The sequence below is a fragment of the Dermacentor variabilis genome, chromosome 2 (assembly GCF_050947875.1).
Source record: "Dermacentor variabilis isolate Ectoservices chromosome 2, ASM5094787v1, whole genome shotgun sequence".
Taxonomy (NCBI): domain Eukaryota; kingdom Metazoa; phylum Arthropoda; class Arachnida; order Ixodida; family Ixodidae; genus Dermacentor; species Dermacentor variabilis.
In genome coordinates, this window is record NC_134569.1 from 51,352,922 (window position 1) to 51,375,275 (window position 22,354).

Sequence of the window (22,354 nt, forward strand, 5' to 3'; positions counted from 1 at the left end):
AGCCTTGAGCTCATGAAATGTTCGATTTTAGCTTTAGGAAGGCCAGTGCAGCACTTCAACTGAAGAGGGAAAACACGGGGAAGGCGGTAGATGGAAGGCGGGAGTTCTCGTTTTGCCCATTGTCTTGAACTGGAAAAGGTTACAGAAGTGCAGTTATTGTTGTATCTGTACTTTTCGGTTTCAAGCTAATCATCAGTGTAAAAAATTCGCTACAGATATGCTTTATTACTGCATCATTGCATCAATGATTGCTGAAGGTGACTGTTTAGTGATGTGAGTGTCGAACAAGTGTTTGTGGCTCCTTCGTGCTAACAAAATCCAACGTTGGAAGAAGCGCACAAATAAGGCGTTGATTCATCTGTCATCTGACCATATAATAACTGGCTCACAATCAATCAATCAATCAATCAATCAATCAATCAATCAATCAATCAATCAATCAATCAATCAATCAATCAATCAATCAATCAATCAATCAATCAATCAATCAATCAATCAATCAATCAATCAATCAATCAATCTTTATATTTAATGAAAACACCATCTATACAGTACACGAAAGTGCATACGCAAGCGTTAAATGCTGAGTGCTATATTCTCGTCGCCGTCATCGCAGTTTTGAACCCAGGAGTGGTGCACAACCTTTATTGCCTTCACGGCACCCGTTGCATGTCATAGCAGTAACTCCGAATATGTGCTGATGCTCATAGCCGGTTCGAAAGAGCACTGGCGTGCAGATTCATGGGTCGTGCTGATTTTATTCACTTTGGTTTATTTGCTTCTCTTTGTTAATGACGAGTGGGGTTGAAGGATACATTGCAGGACGAGTGGAGTCTACAACACCAAAATTATATAACGTGATTCTCTGCTATATTGGCCAGGGCCTGTGTAGCCGATGAGACTCCAGAGAACTAGGATGGCACCTATAGCTAGCAGCGTCTTTGTACATATTATGCTTGAAAATTCAAACATATTAGTAGCCATTCACTGCAACACTTTGTTTTAAGCGGCGATAATTTAAGGCACCATATTCAAATTACCTTCGCAGTTTTGTGACGTTATGCCTGGTTTTACACTCTGAGAATGTGTTCGGGAGTAACGTTTTACTTCTTCCTACCGCGTAACTGGAAAGCATCGCTTAGATTAAGAAAGTTTGCCGTTCCTTCGAGACAGGCATCTAATGAAAGATACATTTCGTGTTACTTTTTCAGTAAAGCAACTCTTTATTAATTTTTCTTGTCGGCATACATGAATTGGAGTACGAAGCAAGTTCTGAAGCCTGAGCACGGCTCTTGTGTCAAACACCGCAGTGCTACTCAAGCAGCACCACTTCACTACACGTATACAGTACATAAGCACACGAAAGTAAAAAAAGAAGGAAAGTTAGCCTTGATTTGCCTTGAGAAGCACATGCAGATGGAGACAGAAGAAACTTCAAAGACTGCGTGACATTCTTAACGAAAAAAAAAAGCATAATATCACACATGTTCGTCCAAAACTTTTGATCTGTGACTGCTGCACTTAATGCAACAAGAACTAACTTTTGTCGACAATCTTGAAACAAAATTTAAAGCGACGTTAAGATCCCAACCAGCTGGTCTTTGTAAGAAATGTTACTGAACGTCTATGCGCTATACCGCGCGCAATCGACGGAAATATCCAAGTTGTTCAAATATGGCATATGTCTCTCAGTCCTCTGCATGAGTTATGAGTTATGTTACGTTTGAGTTAGTTACGCTAAGGTTATGTTATAGTTATGAGTTATGCTATATGTCACGAGAAACGATTTGTGTTTAACATTAATAACTTGAACACGGATTCCGAATTTTTGTTGTATGTTCCTATTCCCACAAGTGGTTTGTAGAAATAATGTAGCCTAAAAGTTTAGTTTTGTCCGGCCTAAAGAAGATTACAAATCAGTTCTGCTCTTGGCAAAAGAAGAAAAAAAAATCTAGCGAGCGAGATAAGACCTATTACACATGTTGGATCTGATAAAGGGTGTGCAGCATTGTTTTACTTGTCACGCCTAAGGGTGTTGCAGAGAGTCTGCTTATGAGTACCGCTATGAATTTAAGGTCGCGTCTTGCGTACTCTTTCTCGCTGAATGGCCTCGGGCCGACTCGAACAACGGCTCTGACGCCGCTAAAACGCGTTTGAGATGAACACACAGAGGATGGCAACGCCAGCTCAACCATGGCAGCTTCACCTATCAAAACGTCAGCCCGGCTGATTTCGGAGGCACCTGAACACGATGCAACATGGCTTTCACGGCCTGAATCGCAGCTCTTGTCTTTAAGCCCCAGCTTTGGACTCTATTGAGCATGAACGCTCCGTGAAACTCAGCACTCCAAGCGTCAGTTTCTCTTGGCGAGACAGATGTCACGCTGAGCCGGTAGGAAGAAGAGAGACGAACCGATGCTTCTCATGTCCACACATGAGGCGTTGTCGATGGCACTGCAGCTGACTCTCTGCATGAATCGGACGAGGATGTAGAATATGTCCACGTGTGCGAGCTTCTCCCCTGGACAAGCCCTTGTACCTAGGCCGAAACTTAGCAGCGGCCCGGCGTCCTGACGCAGTCTTCCAGTGACGGGGTCGAGAAAGCGATCAGGCCGGAACTTTTCTGGTTCGTCCCAGAAGCGTGGGTCGTGATTCACTCCGTAGACGTTGAACAACACACCCGTGTCTTTAGGTATGGCTGCCGTGCCTGCGAAAATTGAGGAGCTTGTGCTTTACCACAGCAACTTAGCAACTTCATTTTAGTTTTGTGCGAGATTTTCGCGGCTCATACTTCATAATTAAGTTAGCCGGCCTAGATTGTTGTCTGCGGTTGCAAAGAGACCTTTACAACACAAGCATTACAATTTACTGATTTTCTTGGGCATTCACAGCGCACTTACTTTCCCGTGATATCTAGGGTTAGGGTAGCCTTCTACAGTGAAGCTGTTAATGCGCTATAGAAGTACGGCAAAACGTTGTGTGCGTGTTTTCATGGTGTCCCGGAAGACGTCGACAATTCACGTAGTGTAGTCCCTCTTTCAATTTCCATTTTTGTTTCTGCCGTTGTTTCCGTTATTTTACGGACAGTGCCATTCAATACCATTAGTAATACCGGTGGCGATAATCGGCCGTTTCCAATGCTTTTTGTGTCTGCTTTGCGGTTTTATTTTTCGTGGGGTTTGTCGATCCATTTTTGTAGATTACGCGATCGTTTTCCTTTGCCGATGTTTAGCACCGGAAATGTCTTCAAGTGTCAAACTGGACCACATGCTCCTCTCACTCAATGCCTCTTCTGGATTCCTTTGAGGTATTCCTAAATAAATAAATAAATAAATAAATAAATAAATAAATAAATAAATAAATAAACTTAAAGGGAACTTGGGGCATGTTACAACGCTCTTAGAGGTAAAGTAGGGAAAGCGCGTGTAAATGCATGTATATAATAAATTGTCATGCGCCTTAATACTTTGTTATTAAAGCGGTACTAGCTGGGAGATTTCAAAGCTACTAAAAGAACCCGAAAATTTCTCTTAGTGCTTTTTACAGGGCAGATGCTAATACGTCAGTGTTGCCTACTTTATATGATGCAAGTTTTTCAGAGAAGTCGAACCGATATGAAAAAAGAAGGAAACTACGCCATAGCGATGAAAAGGCAGTGTTTGCGCAAACACATTATTCGTGGCAGCCCTCAGGATATATGGGGTAACCGGTACAACTGAAAAGGTGATTGACTAAAATACAGTAATCCATTATTTTTGAAAACATTGTGGGCATGACGTAATTTCAAAATCGAAACTAGCTACCGCCTGATACGAGGAATGTGGGACCGAAATTGTGCTGCGACATGTAGACTTAAAGCTTCCCCGCATTGCGCTCACTGGAAAAGTGTTAACGGAAACACCAATGTATTTTGCTACATATTTTGGGTACGCATTCCGTCTGGTCTTGATATCTGCGGCCACGAAAAGCATGCGATGAAATCTCCTTGGTTTCTCTGTTATATAGGGTGTCCCAGCTAACTTTAGCCAGAGTTCAAAAATATGCAAATTCCACGTAGCTGGACAGCACCAAGGTAATGTTGTTTGCCGTCGCTTGGAGATATTCAAACTATCTTCTTCATTCCGCCTAATTATATACTTAGTCTTAATTAGTTAAGCAACTTCTGAAATATTATAATTCGATTAAAAGTGTGAATGAGAAAATAGTAGAGCGGCATGAAAAATTGCCGATACAGCTTTCTTTTCCTCAGTACGTGCTACATAAAAGTGTTTTTTCGAGCGTGAAAGAAGCCCGCAAATGCATGCAAAATTGCCGCGCGACTGGCCACTCGAGGCACTTTGCGTGTCACAATAGGAGGCATGTTATGGGTGATGTGTAAATGAGGTTGAAAGTGTGTGGGTTATTTAGAACTTCTGTAGTAAATTGCGCATGAAAGTGTTTCGCAGAGTGATAAGAGTGTTTTGCGAACACCGCAGAATTTAACCAAATGAGCTGAGAGAAATATAATTGTCAGCAAAACCAAGTTTAATGAAAATAGGGCAAATATAATGGCAAGTGTGTATGCGCAGTTAAATTTGGCCAGATGACGGACATATTTTGTAAAAAAAAAGTTCCTTGAGCTACTGCTGGAAAGTGTTATAAGGCCGTAACCAAGTATTTCCGCCGGTGTGCCCAGAGAATGCTCCGCCACGCCGAATTCATATAGGTAAAATTGTTGGGCATGTTAATTATATTGGGTGGCGAAACTTCGCCATTTCTTGCTGAATTATGATATTTGCAAAGAATTACTGAAACCTCGTGTTCTCGCCGTTTCCATGGGCTATGCGAGATTCGTAGTAGGTTTCCAATTTGATCTCGGTGAACTAAATGAGTCTCTTCGTTAATATTTTCTGAAAATTGGTGGTAGGTTATGGGTGTTGTGCAGACAAATTTAAAATTCTGTGTGTTAATACAGGCTTTGCTGTATATTTCTTATTCAAGCTTTCTAGAGCTTTATAAGTGCGTTTCAAGGATGGAGTGTGATTTACCTATTGTATCGGAAGAACATAACAACTACCGCGATTAAATTTGGTGAAAATGGGAAGAACATCGTGGTGAAGTGCAGTGGAAGGTAAATATGGTTGGGTGAAGTATGACCTTTGCTGAAAAATTCTTAAGTGCTCGAAAGCGCTCTATGCGGACAACGTTTCAAACTGGTAAATCCCGTGCGTGCAGCGTTTCAAAGTGTGAGGTTTTTTTTTTGCAGGCAACTGAAATTTTTAATTTAGCTATTCGAAACAAAAGCTTCGCTGGAAATTTGGGTGTGATTCTGCAAGATCATAGAAGCATGCTGTTTTATTTCATTTTGTTTTTGCTCCAGTATACTTCTGTATACTTCTTATTTAGTGTCAAAGCCGCAGTGGGAACAAAAGTCTTGTTACTGGGCTGGATAATTAATAGTGTAGAAGCGCAACGCTTCCAAATGCCCCGTGTTCCAGTATACTGGAACACGGTGCATTTGAAAACGGTGCTAAAGAAATAACACACAGGGGCGGACCGGGAGTAATCTTCTTTGTGTTCTGTGTTATCAGGTTATATTAGTTATGAATGTGGACGCATCGCACAGAAAAAAAAGGAAGGTTAGAAGTGTCTCCATGTGGATTGTTTCAGCTCAAAATATAACTTCAACGACTTTAGTCATTAGAGCCTCCTCTTCACTGCTGACCTTCTAAGTCCTCAATCTAGAGCACTGCTTGGTGTCTTTCTTGGTTGGCTATTGCGCTGACGCCTCTAAAAGCTGCAAATAAACATAACAACACTGAAATTGGAGTGTACGAGGGTGTGCTTGAACTCTTCTTTCATTAAGAGGCTGCCATAACGACTGCAAACCTAGTCCGAGCCGTCGAGTTCAGCAGAGGAACGTAACAGACGGTGAGCCATTGGTGAAGATCACTTCATAGAATCGGTTGCAGTGTCAATACGACGTGCGATTGTTTCTTTTGTTTCTTTTTAACGCAATCTCTTTGATCAAGTTGACGTTGCAGCAGTGTTTGCTTACCGACTGTTGTATCTGTACTTGTCTTGTGAGGCATGCCAATCGGTGCAAAGGGATGACACCGAAATGTCTCCATCATGCAGGCCATTGTGAAAGGCAGTCTTTCTCGATCTTCGTACACAGGTGAATTGGTTCTTAGACGAATACGAGAAAAGAAATTCGAGGTAGGCAAAGTCAGCTTCCGCTCAAAGGGTGTTGGCAACAGCATGCCTGAGGGCATGCAGAACGCAGTAAAATAACCAGTCTCTTGTATCAGAATTACGGCCAGGCCGAATGAGTGGTCAGTCGTATTTTGGTTAATACTTTTCTTTCCAAGGAATGATAATTGAAAAAATGCGAATAAAACATAAATGCTTTCTGTTCTTACTTTTCTTAGGTTTTATTTGACTTTAGATGGCGGATCAAAATGGTTATTTCTAAGAAGTGCACTAAGATTTATAAGAAAAAGAGCACGACTTACTGCAATTAACAAACACTGGTACTCGTATGTTGCCGGTAGCGTGTTTATCTTAGAGGCAGATAACACCTGCTGTATTTCGCCGCACAGAAGTTATGATATAACAAGGCAGAAGACGCAGTTTCAATTGTGCTATAATGACTCATTTTAGCTGAATAAACGTACACTCGCCAAGTGAAAAAAAATCAAGACACAGATTGACGTTTCTGCGCCCAATACGGGTGCCTTGTTCACAATGAACGAATGCATGATGGTCTTTATTATATATGCGTCGGATGACGTAATGCACTTGCGTACAACTCAGGGAGGGGTCCCTGTGTCCGGTTTATTGTGTTAGTAGTAGATTGTATGCAGAATGATTGAAGGAGCAATCGGCATGATAATTTTTTATCTCTTTCTGTGATAGAAGCTGAATGCCAGTTAATACTGTGTCCAGTCTTTTCCTGATGCTCTGCCAGGGCGCTAGAAACCGTGTGTCCTTTGGCTACATCACTGCGGTGCAGCTGTAGCCTTCTTTTAAAGTTCCCCGTCTCGTATACGTAGCACGCCTGGTAGTCCTGGCAAGGAATTTTGTTGATGACGCCTGGAAATTTTTCTCTTTCGAGGTGGTCTTTGATTCGGACGAGTTGTTTTAGCTTGCTTGAAGGGACGTGGCAGATTTGTACATCGTAATCTTTGAAGATTCTTGATATTGACTCGCTCACGCCTCGTACATAGGGGAGAGACGCCCGTTTTCTTGTTCTCATCGGCCTTACAGGGGGTTCAACTGCACGCTTTTCTTCAGTCTTTATAAACTGGCCGGGGTAGCCATTGCTGACCAAATCCTGCGTCACTCTCTTCAACTCAGCTCATCGTGCGTCAGTAGTCGAGCACAATCGGAATGCATGGGTGAACAATGTCGAGGCAACAGATCGTTTTTGTCCAAGGGAATGGAGCGAATCGAAGTACAGATATCTCCCTGTGTGGGTAGGCTTTCGATAAACACTTGTGGAAAGGCCGGATGCAGTGCGCATGACTTCAACGTTAAGGAAGGCCAAGCGACCATTAACTTCTTCGGTAAATTTTATTGTGCTTTGGAAAGAGTTCAGGTGCTGCATAAAAGGTACGACGTCTTCGCGGTGGATAATGGAAAAACAGTTGTCGACATACCGCAGGAACAATTTTGGGGTGTTCCAAAGGACACGCGGTTTCTAGCGCCCTGGCAGAGCATCACGAAAAGACTGAACACAGTATTAACTGGCATTCTGCTTCTATCATCGAAAGAGAGAAAAAATTATCATCCTGATTGCTCCTTGAATCATTCTGCATACACTCTACTACTAACACAATAAACCGGACACGGAGACCGCTCCCTGAGTCGCACGCAAGCGTATTACGTCTTCCGACGCACATATAATAAAGCCCATCATGCATTCGTTCATTGTGAACAAGGCACCTGTATTGGGCGCCGAAACGTCAATCTGTGTCTTGAATTTTTTCAGTTGGCTAGTGTACGTTTATTCAGCCATGTTCTTTCCTCGCCAGACAAGTTTTCGTCAAACCCTAGACTTCCATGACTCATTTTCTATGTCAATAAATGTACAAGCACCTCATTCTTCTCACAGGGGCTACTAACACGGGGATCGATCATCATTAGAAAAGACAAGTTGTTTTATAATATTTATAATATATTTGTATCTTCTATAACAATATTAATGTGGATGCCACAGATTTGGGCGCCTCAAAACAGCATTCAACACGGGAGAAAGACTGAAAATTCCCGGCCTAATTAGCCTGAAGAAAATTCTTAAATACATGTGTTTTTAAAAAGAAACCTTGCTAACTTTTTTCGTATTGCCATAAGTTCCATTTCGTAACTTGTTATATTATGCTACAGAAGAATGGAAATAAGACGCTGCTGGCCAATTAGTTAAAAAAAAAGAAAGAGTGGTGTGTCTTGCGAACGGAGATCCCATATTTTTTTTTCTGTCAAACAGTACAATTCTCTACGTGAGTTGTTTTATCACGCCCCCAAAAAAGCTGGTGAGCACAATTCGATTGGCGGTAGTTCACAAAGAGCTAAAGTTCTATCTACCCACACAGTTCTATTTATCTACCCATTCTATCTACCCACACAGTTCGACGGCATTATCGAACAAGATAGATTTGACGACGTTGTGCTTCCTTAAAGTTTTTTCGTCCGTCAAAAAAGAAAAAGAAGACATCTGGCAGGATTCATCTCACGATAAAAGTCGACGTTAATGCGATTATCACTGAAGAAATGCAGCGCATACCATATCGCCTTCGTAGAGACGCGCCATCTACGAGGCACGTACTGCATCCGGACTCCTCTCTCGCGCTTCCCTCTGGACACGCTGCGCCATCTAGTGCCACCGCCTGAAGTCCGCGCGTGGCGCGTGTGAATATATTCAGACAAGGTTGTCTTAAGATATATGTGACGCGTATTGGATTCCGCCGTGTACCGGATATTTTTTTTTTGTAATTAAAGAGTTGCGGTCACCCAATGACGCATACAGTGACCCAAATTGGCATCCAACATGTTAACTGAAGAGCGGCACATATCAGTGGCAGATAGGCAGCAGCCCAAGCTGATCCAATGGTTGGTTTCGAATGTGGTTTTCTTAGCACAGCAGCCCAGTGTTCTACCCAGTGACCCAAGTTGGCGGGAAAACGGTTACATGAATAGACAGAGGGTACAGATAGATAGGCATCGGATGAATTCTAAGAATGCAAATAGCCTTAAAGAATGGAAGCATTCTTGAATGAATGAATGTTTGATTTTTAATGGCGCGAGGGCCAGGTATGGCCAAAGAGCGCCATGCTAGTTGGAAGCATTCTTGGTACATGAAGACCCTACCATTAATGCGGTTAGCAATCTTAGGCTACCTCACCCCCTTTACGGGGTTTGTCTGTCTGCCATTACATTACACCATTACATTTCAATGGATTCCTGCTCACTGTGGCATTGTCGGCAACAACCTAGCAGACAAGGCTGCCCGGTCTGCCCACGAAGATACCAAGACGCGTTTAATACCTTTGGCGAGGTCGGACGCTGCCAGGGAACTTCACCTACATGCACGCAAAAAGTCGCAAGATCTCTGGAGTTCAGATGCCTTCAACTGCCGATTATATAAACTGGACCCCACGCTACACGTGCCATCTAGCCTTTCCCGCGGCGAAGCAACCTTGCTGTACCGCTTGTGGCTGGTAGTAGCGTTCACAAACTCATATTCCTTTAGTTTTGGAATGGCCGAGAGCCCGATGTGCGATTCTTGTGGGTGCGAGGAGGCCATCGAGCACCTATTGTGTACCTGCCCCCGCTACGATGTACAACGCCTCTCTCTGCAGGAAACTTTGCACCGACTAGACTTACGACCTTTCACCGAGTCAAAGATACTCGGACCGTGGCCACACCCGTCACTGGCACGAAAAGCGAATCGTGCATTACTGCAATACTTGAGGTACACCGGTTTAAGAGACCGTTTATAGTGTCCCTGTGCATAGTGTCCTGCCCACACGTACTCAGTGCTCACTCTCTCCCTTTCTCCTTTTTCTATTCCCCTTTCCCCCACCCCCAGTGTAGGGTAGCAAACCGGATACTCTTCTGGTTGATCTCCCTGCCTTTCCTGTCCTTGCTTTCTCTCTCTGCCTGTCTGTCTGCCTGTCTGTAACCGTTTTCCCGCCAACTTCGGTCATTGGGAAGTCCGTGGTCTAATGAGTACAGCATTGGGCCCTCGTGCTGATGGAACCGGGTTCAAAACCAACCACCGGACCATCTTGAGTCACTGGGTATGTGGCACTGGGTGTGCGCCTCAGTGAGCATCTTTGTCCCCAGCTTGGTCCATTGGGTATGTGCGACTAGGCATATGCCGCTCTTCAGTGAGACAAAATATCATATAAGTTTTCTCCGGTGTGATATATCCCGAGATTTATCCGAATTGTTCTTGCGTGGCCTGTGATGAGGTTGCTACTTTGCCTCATATGCTCTGGGAGTGCGGGTTGCTGGGCCCGAAGTTCACCAAGGAAGAGTGGGACGCGCTCCTGCGAAGTCCCATCTTTGAGGACCATATCCTGGCCGTCCAGCGCGCCCGCGATCGGGCGGGCAGGCTAGATCTGTGAGTCCCGTCGTGGGATTAGCCCGGTGCGCGTGTTATCGCGTTGTGCTGGACCAAATAAAAGTTTATTCATTCACTCACTAAATCGAGCCCGCGTCATATATATATATATATATATATATATATATATATATATATATATATATATATATATATATATATATATATATGTATATATATATTCAGAGAAACATCTCTCAATGTATATTCACACAAGCGACACGCGCGGACTTCGCGGCGGCAGCATTTAGTGACGTAGCGTGTCCAGAGGAAAGCGTGAGAGGAGGCGCTCGGATGCATGCATGCCTCATGCAGGAGGCGTCTCTATGGTGGCAATAAGGGGTGTCGCTGCTCTGCCTCATTGCTAGTCGCATTAACTTCGACATTCATCGCGAGATGTGTTTCGCCGCCATTTTTGGTATAAATACACAAATGAAAGGACGAAGCTACAAAGGAAACCCACATGGGTTTCTCAGGAACAAACCTTCGTACTTGAAGAAAAATTCGTCCTTATTCGCGACTCGAATCTGGCACCAACGCCACTTCGGGGCGGTCGCTCTACCATCTGAGCTAATCAGGAGGCTAGCAGATCAGTGTACCAGGGCGAATTAATCGACAACTCGAAACACAATGACAATGAATATGACAATTCATTTCTGCGGAATTCCGCAAAGTGGAAGATTTGTGAAGGAAAAATTGACATCCAGCCGTGTGTAACAGGAAGCTGCCGAACCAGGACGAATTTTTCTTCAACTGCGAAGCTTTGTTTCTGAGAAACCCGTGTGGGTTTCCATTGTAGCTTCGTGCTATATACGGGTGAACGTCAATTTTTCCTTTCATGAACCTTCCTCCACCTTGAGGAATTCCGCAAAACTAATTTACCATAATTAATGGACAAGTATTGAACCAAGTGGCATCTCGAAAGCAACGGCGTGAGATTGAAACAAAAGAGTAGTACGCCTGGGGTATAATGGCCGCATGCGCCATTTAGATGTTGTAGTCGACAGAAACTACTTTGCGGATGGCGTGGTATTACGCTTATTAAGGCGAAAGCCTTAAATGTCTCATGGGTCGAAAAGTACGTTGTCTGGCGTTATCGAATGATTAACCGTCCGTCCGGACTAATGACACCAAAATTCAATGGCGCCAGAATTTAAGGGCCACCTACGACCATTGGCAGGACTCGAACTCGCGACCTTTTTTGGGAGTCGAACCCTAGACCTTTGGTGGGACCAAAATTCAATGATACCATAATTGATGGTGCCATCATTGATGGTCGAACCCACAAGCTTTGGTATTAATTAGGACGAAGTTAATGCGCTCGAACGCACGATCTTTGGTGGAATACAAACCTTCGACCTTTGGTGTGACCAAAATTCAATGACACCATAATCGATGGTGCCACCATTTATGGTCGAACCCGCAAGCTTTGGTGTCAATTAAGGCGAAGTTAATTAAGGCGCTCGAACCCACGACCTTTGTTTGGAGTAGAACCCACGACCACTGGTGGGAGTCGAACGCATCATCTTTGGTATTAATTAAGACGCTCGAACCCATGATCTTTGGTGGGACAAAAAATCAATGGCACCAAATTTTATGGTGCCACCATATATGGTTGAACCCATGACCATTGGTGGTAGTCGAACCTACGACCTTTAGTGTTAATCAAGGAGAATGTAATTAAGACATACTTAATTAAGAATGAATTAAGGCATTTGAACCCACGACATTTGGTGGGCGGAAACAAGTAATAGGAAGTAAAAACGCGTTCGAATGAGAATGTGAAGTAATTTAATGTCTCGTGAGCGCGCAGGCTTTCGCCTTCATTCACTTTAGCGTATGCTAAGCTGAATCAACATTTGTTTTAAAAGGCCAAGAATGCATTCTTACCGATGCAGTCTTCAATTTCCTTTTGAATTCTCTTCTGAATCTCGGGGTGCTTAGCAAGCCTGAGAAACATCCACTGAAGCGCTGACGCCGAAGTGTCTGTGGCACCTATGAAGGAAGATTTGTGTGCGCTGATGAGAATAATTAGATAATGCAGTTCAGCAAAATTTTCGAGATTATGTATGGTAGGTGAAGATGGAAATTAGGAGCACAGGTTCGAGCATAAGAAGGAGGAACAAGCGATTACGCTATTTAAACCATCACGTCCAGGCTCCTGCTGGTTAAGGACTGAAGCGAGCCGTCGGTGGCGTCTAAGCTAAATTTAGAGTTCCGCCGGGGGCCCTGCATTAGTTTCGCTGGCAAGCCGGCATTAGCTTCAAGCCGGCGCGGAAGAAAGAGTTGATCACTAAGCTTTAACTTGTTCGCAACGTTAGACACTGCTTGCATGGAGCTCAGTTTCAAGGAGTTGGTACGAATTACAGTGTGTAGGTTCCGCTAATAAACAATGCTCGCAGGCTGGCGAGCAGAATGTGGGAGGCGATCACAGAAGAATCTGACACGCTGCGCTGGCTGCTCACCTCCAAACAAGTTCATGACAACCTGAACCAGGTTTTCTTTGGTCAGATATTCGGCGTCGCTTTCCTTCTCTCGGATGGCCTCCTCCCTAGCGGAAATCAGGCCGTGCACGATATTTTCCTTGCTACCTGATGGAAGAGAAGCGATTTGCAGTCATGCGTGACAGCGTAATGAACCTTTGTAAGTTGGCTGGTATGCAACGCCTACCAGAAAACTGTTGTAGGCAGATAGCATTCATATCACTAGCGGTGAGCATTCTGAACAAAACAAGCTTCCGCTGTCAATGCGCCTCACTTCGCTAGTTTGTCTTTCCCCCTTGTTGTTGAAGCTTGCCACCAGACGCGTGTCCAGCAGAATGAGGTTCTACCTCGTTTTTGTTTATATTCAACTACCCTGCTGTATGCAACTGGGGCTTCAGGCGCCTTAAAGCCCTTCATCAAAATGACTTTTAAAGCGATGACCACTCTTTGGGAACTTCACGCACTCTTTTATGGCACTCTCTTTCTGCCTACTTACCTGTCTGTCTGCCTACCTTCGCCCACCTCTGCCTACCTGTCTGCCTAGCTTTCTGTCTACTGTCTGCCTAGCTGTCTTTCCGTCTGTGCCTCCCTTGTCGCCTCTGATTACAAATGTAGACGTTGGTCTTTGAACAGCAGTGTTTTGTAGCTGGGGAGTTTCGCAGGGCAGCCAACTTATGGAATTGTGAAGAATGTTCGTTGCTGAAAGGCTGTGTGTCTAAATGTGTATAAACGCAATCCTTTTACATTCGTGTAAACGCGCGCATGCCTTGAGCATTACTTTAATTTTACAAGGCGTAAACGAGTTTAGCAAGCAGTCGAGCAGCAGCCGAGAGATGCCTTTATCCTCAGCAATGCTCTTAGGAACTCATCCCTCATTGTGACTGTTTCACAAAGCGTCGAACGCTGTGCATGCGACAGCTATGTGGCATGCGAGAATGCGTGCGCAAAAGGGGTGACGTGCGAGCAGATGTCCGTCGCAGGAAGAAGGAGCAAGCTGCTGTGCCGAAGCCCTTATAGTCAGAATGGAGGGCACAGTGGAACGCTCTCGGCCATATGATGCCGTTTTTCTCTGTTTGAAGATCCTGGCCATGCTGAGACGTTCTGTGTGTAGTTCGAAAATTCTATACCGGAATTATGTGAAATTAAACCAAAAATTCCCATAAATTGTTAAAGAATGTGAGTTGAGTCGGAAAACTTCCCGCGTTCACCCAGGACCGGCCGCCGAAGACAACAACGACTTCCTGTCAAATGGAAAATAAATTGGTTGGTAATGTCACGCATTCAACGAAATACGAAGTTAGTGTGAGCTACATCTGACCAGGGCTATGCAATGATGAGCGACGCTCTCATGTCAGCCGTAACAAAACAGTTATTCGCATGGCAGTGAGAAAGAAAACGTGACGACTTAACATACCTGCTTTATACGACTCCTCGGCCTTAGCGAACAGCCGGTGGACAATCTGTCGGTACTCAGTGTACAGGACCTCGATCTTCTTCTCCCTCTGGCGATACAGCAGTCCCAGAATGGGCGCAATGTCGCTCGGCAGGCCGTCTGGGGAAGCTGCGTAGTACTCGTGGTCTATCTGTTCCAGGCGAAGAATGTCCTCTTCTTCTCCATTCAGGCTGCACGATACAATCACTTTCTTTGGTCTGCAAGAGCGGCCACCTGTGATTCAGCAGTAAGCTACTTAAAATACTCGAGTAGGGCACATGATGGTTATGCATGAACGCACTCAGATGGCGCTAACTTGCAACAGCAGTTTCATTTCTATAGTATTCAGGTGATTTTTCTATGATCCTTGATGCAAATAACACAACCCAGGAGCGCGTCACTTGACACCTGTCTATATTAAACTACGCCAGTTGCCGGAGTAACCTTAGGAAAATTTAATTCTAGAATTGTTGGCTGCGGATAAATTTTTCGCTCTACGGCTACATTTGTTGCACGTCCTAGCGATAATAAAAAGATTCCTCCACTCATTACACTCTCTACTCGAGATTCATCAGATTGGGCATCTGATGGCGAGATCACTCGGACTCAGACTCACCACAGTTCTACCCAGCCGAGCTCCCCACTCGGACTTGGACTCACCCAGATTCCACTCAGCCGGGCTCACTCAGACTCACTTACCGGAAAAAACTCAGACAGGTCCCTTTGGTACGGCTCTCACTCGCTCAGGCTTAATTTCTCGCGAATTGGAACATTAAAGGTCCTTTATACAAGATTAATATATAACACAAGTAGAGCTATGACAAATGCAAAATAAATTTACGAAGAAGTACGCACAGTAGTCTTAAAGATACATAAGATATCCTTACTTCCAGCGCATTACAAGGTCTTGTAGGGAACGAACAAGTATGACGCATGATATTAGCATTGCTGGAAGTATTGCGCTGACGCATAATATGTGCTTGATGGATCTTTTGGGAATATGAACATTCTTATTTGTGTGTTTGTGCATGTTCGCTGCTCGTGCGTTTTTGGCAGTTGAGAAGAGAACTCGATCATTTCTTTCTGGCACTGTGCACTATGAAGGCTTGCCTCGTAAACAAAAGTACACGCTGATAAAAATGTGCACAAAGAAAACTTCACTTACGTAATCCCAATTCTTAACTACGATCCGCAATATCATTGCAGATGGTCGCTATTTCGCTTCGCGAGTTGCCTGACGTCGCGCTAGGCGCTGACAATTTCGTAAGTCCTGCGTGGTTGACAGATTTAAAAACAGCTTTCTCTATGAACTAAGTGCCATAAGTGCAGATACGCAGTTCCATGCAGTGACAGTGCTGACACCTATATTTGCTGTCAGTGAGCACCAAACACGGGGAAAAGAAAATGACTGGAAAGGAGCGTCACGTGACCGTCTTGCAGCCTAGTCATAAAAAAAATAATGAGAAGGTTAATGGGAAATAGGCCTTCACGGCGTGAAGCGCGCGCGGTAATTTCTAGCCGCTGAGCGCGTGTACGGCAGAGAGCATACAGGACAGCGCGTGACGAGGTAGCCTGTACTGACAACAGCGTACCAAAAAAAAAAGTCTTGACGAGGTCATGCAAACGTGGAGAGCCTATAGGGCCTACTCCCCAAAAGTTATCGCGGAGGCAGGCCCCGTAGAGCAATGCTGCACCCATAGCGGCAAAAAGTCACTCTCTTACCTTGCGCCATAGATCGATGCTCCTGTAAGCTTGTAAAGCATGGAGAAAAACAACTTCCTCGAGTCGACAATTTGTGGCTCCATTGTCAAGGTGTCCACGTGGGCGTCAACGATGTCGCTGCATAGCCTTTCCAGGGATTTTGTGACCGCGTATTTCCTGGGATTTGTTACAAAACTGGAAGTCACAACCACTTCACTAGCCTTCATGCGCGATGAAAGACACCAGCTACAATTCAGCCGTTGTTTTAAGTAGCGGCACAAAAACGAAATATTGTTAAGGTGATTTAGCATATGTCATATAAATAGTTTGGAGGACGCTCAAAGGACGGACAACTGGCTAGAATATGTTGTGAGACGTTGATGGAAGTGAAATGACCATGATATATAGTGACAGAATCCAGCACGTTGTTGGTGATTTACGTAGGCTTGATAATTTTGAATTGGTAAAGAAAATAAAAAAAGAGATCAATAAGTGGGAGGCCTGGCGGTGAAATATCGCTACTTCGAATATAGTATATTAGATACTGTGCGATAGCCGACTGTCATAAAGTACAGCATAACAATTGGTTAACGTTGAAGTTGGTATAATGTTAAACACTCGCGCATTATTCTACGCTTCGGAAATGAAAATCGCACGCCTGGCTACGGCAGCACGCTGAACTCCGCATCACGTGGAACGGCGTCGTTTCGTTCTCGATCCGATTAGTTTCGTTTTGACAGGTTAAATACCAAAGCAGTTGGATAGAAAACCATGAAAAGACGTAGCTACCATCACAGAAATACTTTAACAATTCGGAAAACATTAATCGCAGAAACACCGACTTGAAATGCAAAATCACAGTTTGTCACAGCTGCGTCCACACTTGTCGTCTTCCTCCCACTAATGCCGGCGCATATTCACCATCGCGCTCACCTATCAACGTTTCCAGCATGCTTCTAGTGAACGACTGTATCCTCACTGCAGATCGAAAAATTCTGATAAAAGATGTTCCACGGCGTTTTTAGCGTTAGCAATTCGTGATTAGACACTCTGACCGGTAAGCTTTTCATTGCACGAAAGAAACGGGTACCATGAAAATTGGTTGTCAGTCCCTTTAAGCTTCGCCTTTGAGAGTGGAAGACGATAGCATTCAAAGATCCCTGACTGCTTCTCGAACTTTCCGGCAGCGGCAGTTTATGTAACCGTACTGTTTAAAACGACAGAAAGCTGAGCTAGTTGGTAAGGATGTTTACCGTTGGTAATGTTTACCGGAAAATGCTGGGGGCGAACGCTACGCATGAAGGCGAGCTTTCTGGTAGAAATGCGGGCTCTTGCGTGTCCGCGATGCGGCGCAGGTGAGCGCCATCGGGAGCTGTTGCAAGGAACCGGCCACATCGCTTTATGGCCTTCGAGATTTACGAAAGGGGCTTGCGTTTTGAGTTTCCGCCTAACAAAATTAAGTTTTCTCGTATATTCAAATTACAATCAGACGCTATCATGTGTGTAGGTTGTCCATAAGTCGTTCTTTACAATTTTTCTTACACATTTTACCCTGAGAAATTGAATCAGTTAAGTAACTCCCTTGCGCTATATCGAGGGCCTGCGTGATTGGGTATGTGTAGCTCGAAAGGATTTTTGCGTCACGTGGCCTATGATCTAAGTCACGGGGCCCTTAACGCTGTCGCGTTAATATGTCACGCCGATAAGGAGTAGGGTCATTTGAAACGCTTCAGAAGGAGGCGTGTGTGCGTGCGTGTGTGTGTGTTTGTGGGCGGGAGGGCACTGAACTAGGGTGAGACGGATGCCTTAGCTTAATCGCGTTGTCAGGCTTCTGCGTATGCTAACTGTATTTTAATAGAGCTTCGTTTTGCCTGCGATGTTAATGTGTACCAAACAATGACTATTTTTTCTTCGATGATTGTACTCGAAACGAGCATTTATCCGCACTACCACAGGCAGCGTTGGACGCTGCGCAAACAGGACAGTCATTAGGCTGTCCTTTTTATGCACTATCATGCGGCCTTATTACATTGCCTCTTTGAAAATTCTCTTCTCACGGTACGCCACTTTCTTAGTTCCCTAAAAAAAAATATGGTCTTTACGTTTAACTTACTTGCAAGAATGAAACATTCATTTATTGCTTTTGTGGATATGCTGAACCTAATAATTGTGTAGAAATAGCCGACAAACGTTAGGTCGAAATATGCAGAAGTTTACTTACCGCACGGCCATGGATGCAACTTTTCGAAGTGCTTTCCCGTACAACGTGTAATCCTCGAACATAACATCATGATTTCCGTGGTTTTGTATGTCACCTGAAGTAGTAAGCAAAGGCTAGCTAAGAAAAGAAAAAAAAAAGTAATTGAGCAGGCTGTTCATTGTGTTCAATAGTGCAAATGTTATACTGCACAGAAGGAGAGCGCGTGGCGAATTTTCGAAACTTGAGTGGACGATCACTAGAAACGCACATCATTAAATCCAGATGCCAGGAGGCCAGTTAGTTATATTTATTGAATTCATGCGTTCAGTGCCGCAAGTTGCGCCAACGTGCACAAGATAGAAGAGCGGAATGTCTATATAGGTCGCGATTGAAAAAAAAAAAAAGAACTGTATTTCAGTTACGTTAACAACAAAAAGATATGGAAAGGAAAGGCGGGCTATGCGTTGACGACATTTCCAATAACGAGTAAGGCAACGTGTACCCACGCATTTTTGTAGGAATACGTCCCGAAAACACGTGCTTCCGCTTGAGGAACGCTTCCTGAATGACATCGTAGCTATTAAGGATCACCATCGGCTTGTGCGAAACCCACAGGGTGAAGACGTCGCCATACGTCTTGGACCACTCGATCGCCTTGTCGTGCAAGTTCTCTACCTTCCGCAGAGCTGAAATAAACGAGAAACAAAACGCACAGTGTGAAACGGGCTTTCCTACGGCCACAAGCTACTCACCGAGCAGGTTGCCGAATACGGGGACAGGGAACGGTCCTCTTGGGTACCTGGACACTCTATCGTAGAAATGCCACACGAGGCACGTGAAGGCAAAGACCAGCGCTATGGCAATCCACTGCAAGTCCTGCAGGATGGAGGCGAACGCTGCGAGGGGGGCGTCCATGGTCCTACCCCAGGCAGCTGGTCGTGAATGGCGAAGTGCCGAAAGCATTGCACTATGCGTATGTGTACGACGACAGGTACTACTTGCTCTGACTTCCCGAAATGATACTGCAAAAATTTTATCACTGTCCAAGCGCACAAATTGCCAATCTACAACGCTGCGTGAAAACTTGGTGGTCTGTGCGTCCAGCTCCAAACTGGATGTTGCCGGTATGCACCGAGTTCATTCTCCACTGGCGACGAGGAGAGCTTTCTTTTCCTTCGCCATACAGTGGTGGCGAAGCTGAGGACTATAAGTAAGCGATGGTGAAAATGTCGTAGCGGAAAGTGACAAACAGACGCAGCAGGCCAAGCTTTCAGCTTTTAGCTGCTGTCGTGCGTCGAAATTCGGCAGTCACAATGGGCTGCCTCATATTTCGATGGGTCGCACAGGGTGAGGTTCTGGTCAAGGCACTGCTACACAGGAAATAGCCCTGCGTACACCTAACACAGAGATACTATAATTCACACTTCTACAGAGATGGGATGTTTTGAGACCTTAACCACAACTTGAGTTGCAAACGGTTTGGCCTGTCATGGTAGAAGCATCAGCGATTTCAACAGCTCCAGTTACTTTAAATCTTGAATGCGGAAAAGATATGACTCGGTCAACTGTTCTCTCTTAAAAGCACTTACATTTGATTGAATTGATGGAAAGAGGCAAAGAATAACAAATAGCATGAGAAACACCGCACAGGAGAATTCCGAATTAATTTTGACCGTTCACTCTTTGACGTTCATCCAATGCACTACTCTCGAGTGCATTCGCACTCCACTTCCATCAAAACCGCCACCTCTGCCAGGAGTCGAACACGCGACCATCTGCTCAGCAGCAGAACATTATAGCTACAGAGCTATCTTTGCGGGTGGCACGAGTCGGAGAGTTTTATTTATCTTTTCTGCGATTTTCCCGTCCACCTAACTGCATCCACTGTGAAGTATGACGAGCTCGCCGAAGTTGATTGCCCTTCTCCTATATGTTTCTCCGAAAAAAAAAAAAACCCTCTGGCTAAAACCTATTTATTTATAGCCATCTTACCTTGCAACCTCGAAGAAATCATCGAATGACAACGGTTCAGACAAACGCTCACTGGTATGAAGCATTCTATAAAACTGACAACTAGTAGCATACTAGTCACAGAAGCGCACAAGGAGATGTAGTACGCAGTGTTCAGCACTTGCAAACGCACTTGTTTACATGGAGCCGAAATTATTCCGAAGTAAGCCTTAATGTAGCATAAATCCTAGTAAGGCTGAGCCTTACTTACGTCTTTGTGGGCCCCGCGGGCAGCACGGAGGTTTGGTAGTAGGCGCTCACTATTCCAGCAGACCGAAGCTAATCACCAATTTTCGCGAAGCCACGTGACGTGCTGGGGAGTTAGCAGAGGGAGCGCGATCTCTCACCACTGCATCATCACTGCTGCGGTACTTATTGGCTCGCTCCGGCTACTGATGACTCCTGCACCCATTGGCATGCACCTGACGAGCCTGGCGTGCCGCTTCACCCCTGCAGCGCCCTCGAACGACGGCGAATTGACCTTGAGGCATACGTGCCTGTCTGCTTCTGATTTGCAAAACTGCTCGTCAAGTGTAGCGAGTGAAACCCTCGAGGTAGGTGAGGTGGGAGTCTTGCGTTTTTATTTTGTGCGACAGCCCTGCTCCCGGCCTTGAACATCTGTCACGGTTGGGTAACACATGTTGAGAGCGGCGTTGCACCACCGGCAAGACCGTGTTAGTCAACTTACAGCTATATTTGTTTACCTCCAGGTAAAAAGAGGACGAACGAAAGGGCTCCTAGGGCTTAGGTTTAATTGCAAGCCTGTGAATCGCGGTTTGTCAGAAAAATTCCGGTTAATGATTATCGTCTATTTGAAATCTACAAACCAGTTATAGCGTTGCCGACTTCTCCCGGTATTTGTCAGGTGCTGTGCATACTGTAGGAGTGTGCCAGATTTTTGGTTGTGAACCGAGTGTTACATCTTGCTTCGCTTTTGCTACTTTCCGTTGACACTGAGCTCAACCCTTGCCCTTTTGATGAAGGTCAAGTGAATTTCTAAGAAAAAAATTAATTTACGAATTTTGCGTGCTAGAACCACGATCGTATTATGAGGCCCGCCGTGGTGGGGCATTCTGGATTAAATTTGACCACCTCGGCTTCTTAAACGCGCTCCCAATCGACGGTACACGAGCGTTCGTACCACCAACCTCCACCGCGACGTGGCCGCCGCGATCGTTATCGAACCTGCCACCTCGAGCTCAGCAGCGCAAAATGAACTCCTTCAAGAACTGACAGGATACTCTTATGACTAAGCTAGATAACACTGATACCAGTACTACTAATAATGGTGACATGGTGGACGAAATAATAAGAAGCTTGGCGTAGCTCAGAGCCACACAACGTACGACGTTATGTAATTGGTGCGTAAACAAGGAAAAGTAATCAACGATCTAACGCAACAAGTAAGAGTTCGCGAAAAAAACAAAACAAACAAGGTAGACCTCGCTGAACGGCCGCTCTGAAACGGGGGAGGAGTTCGAAGCTCTAATTAGAAGTGTCTGCACACTAAGTTTACAAGTCAACTGAGCTCAGTACGAGGCGCACGCCGCGCTGGTCGTTTTAGAGAACGCAATATAAGGCCACTTATCACAAATTTTTTATCTGATAAAGAACAGGAGGCCGTTTTAAAGAACGCGCGAGAAGTTCAAGGGTTCGCAGCACAGCCTAGAACAGTATTATTCCTCTCAGACTCGGGCGGTACAAAATCGACTTTGGGAATATCAGAAAGCAAACAAGGGAAATAGGGAGAACCAGGTTAAATTTAAAGTTCGTAGACTAATTAATATTGGCATGGAACTTCTACGGGACGCTGATAAGAGGTAAGTTGTTTTCCTCTCTAATCACGACACACTAATGCTATGAAATGTGTTCGTAGTCAATAATTGTGGTAGGGGTGTATTACCGAAGTATAATAACTAAGG

At 44.8% G+C, this 22,354-nt stretch overlaps 1 protein-coding gene across 3 annotated transcripts; it reads right to left on the minus strand.

The window, feature by feature from the left end:
- Positions 1-646: 646 nt before the first annotated feature.
- Positions 647-21,919, minus strand: LOC142571831 (cytochrome P450 1A1-like). Of its 3 annotated transcripts, none has more exons than XM_075680475.1 (9): positions 20,644-21,918; positions 19,175-19,354; positions 18,929-19,108; positions 18,444-18,537; positions 16,244-16,399; positions 14,504-14,712; positions 13,072-13,197; positions 12,497-12,601; positions 647-2,707 (listed from the first exon to the last, which is right to left on the minus strand). In XM_075680475.1, the coding sequence occupies exons 2-9, from the start codon at positions 19,335-19,337 to the stop codon at positions 2,355-2,357; spliced, it is 1,386 nt and encodes a 461-aa protein (XP_075536590.1). In that variant the 5' UTR covers positions 19,338-19,354; positions 20,644-21,918; the 3' UTR covers positions 647-2,354. The 3 variants fall into 3 exon arrangements, 2 of the variants coding, with proteins under 2 accessions (XP_075536590.1, XP_075536589.1); XR_012825961.1 differs by adding an exon at positions 6,038-6,168 and having other exon boundaries at positions 2,570-2,707; positions 19,175-21,919; XM_075680474.1 differs by having other exon boundaries at positions 19,175-21,918.
- Positions 21,920-22,354: the final 435 nt, after the last annotated feature.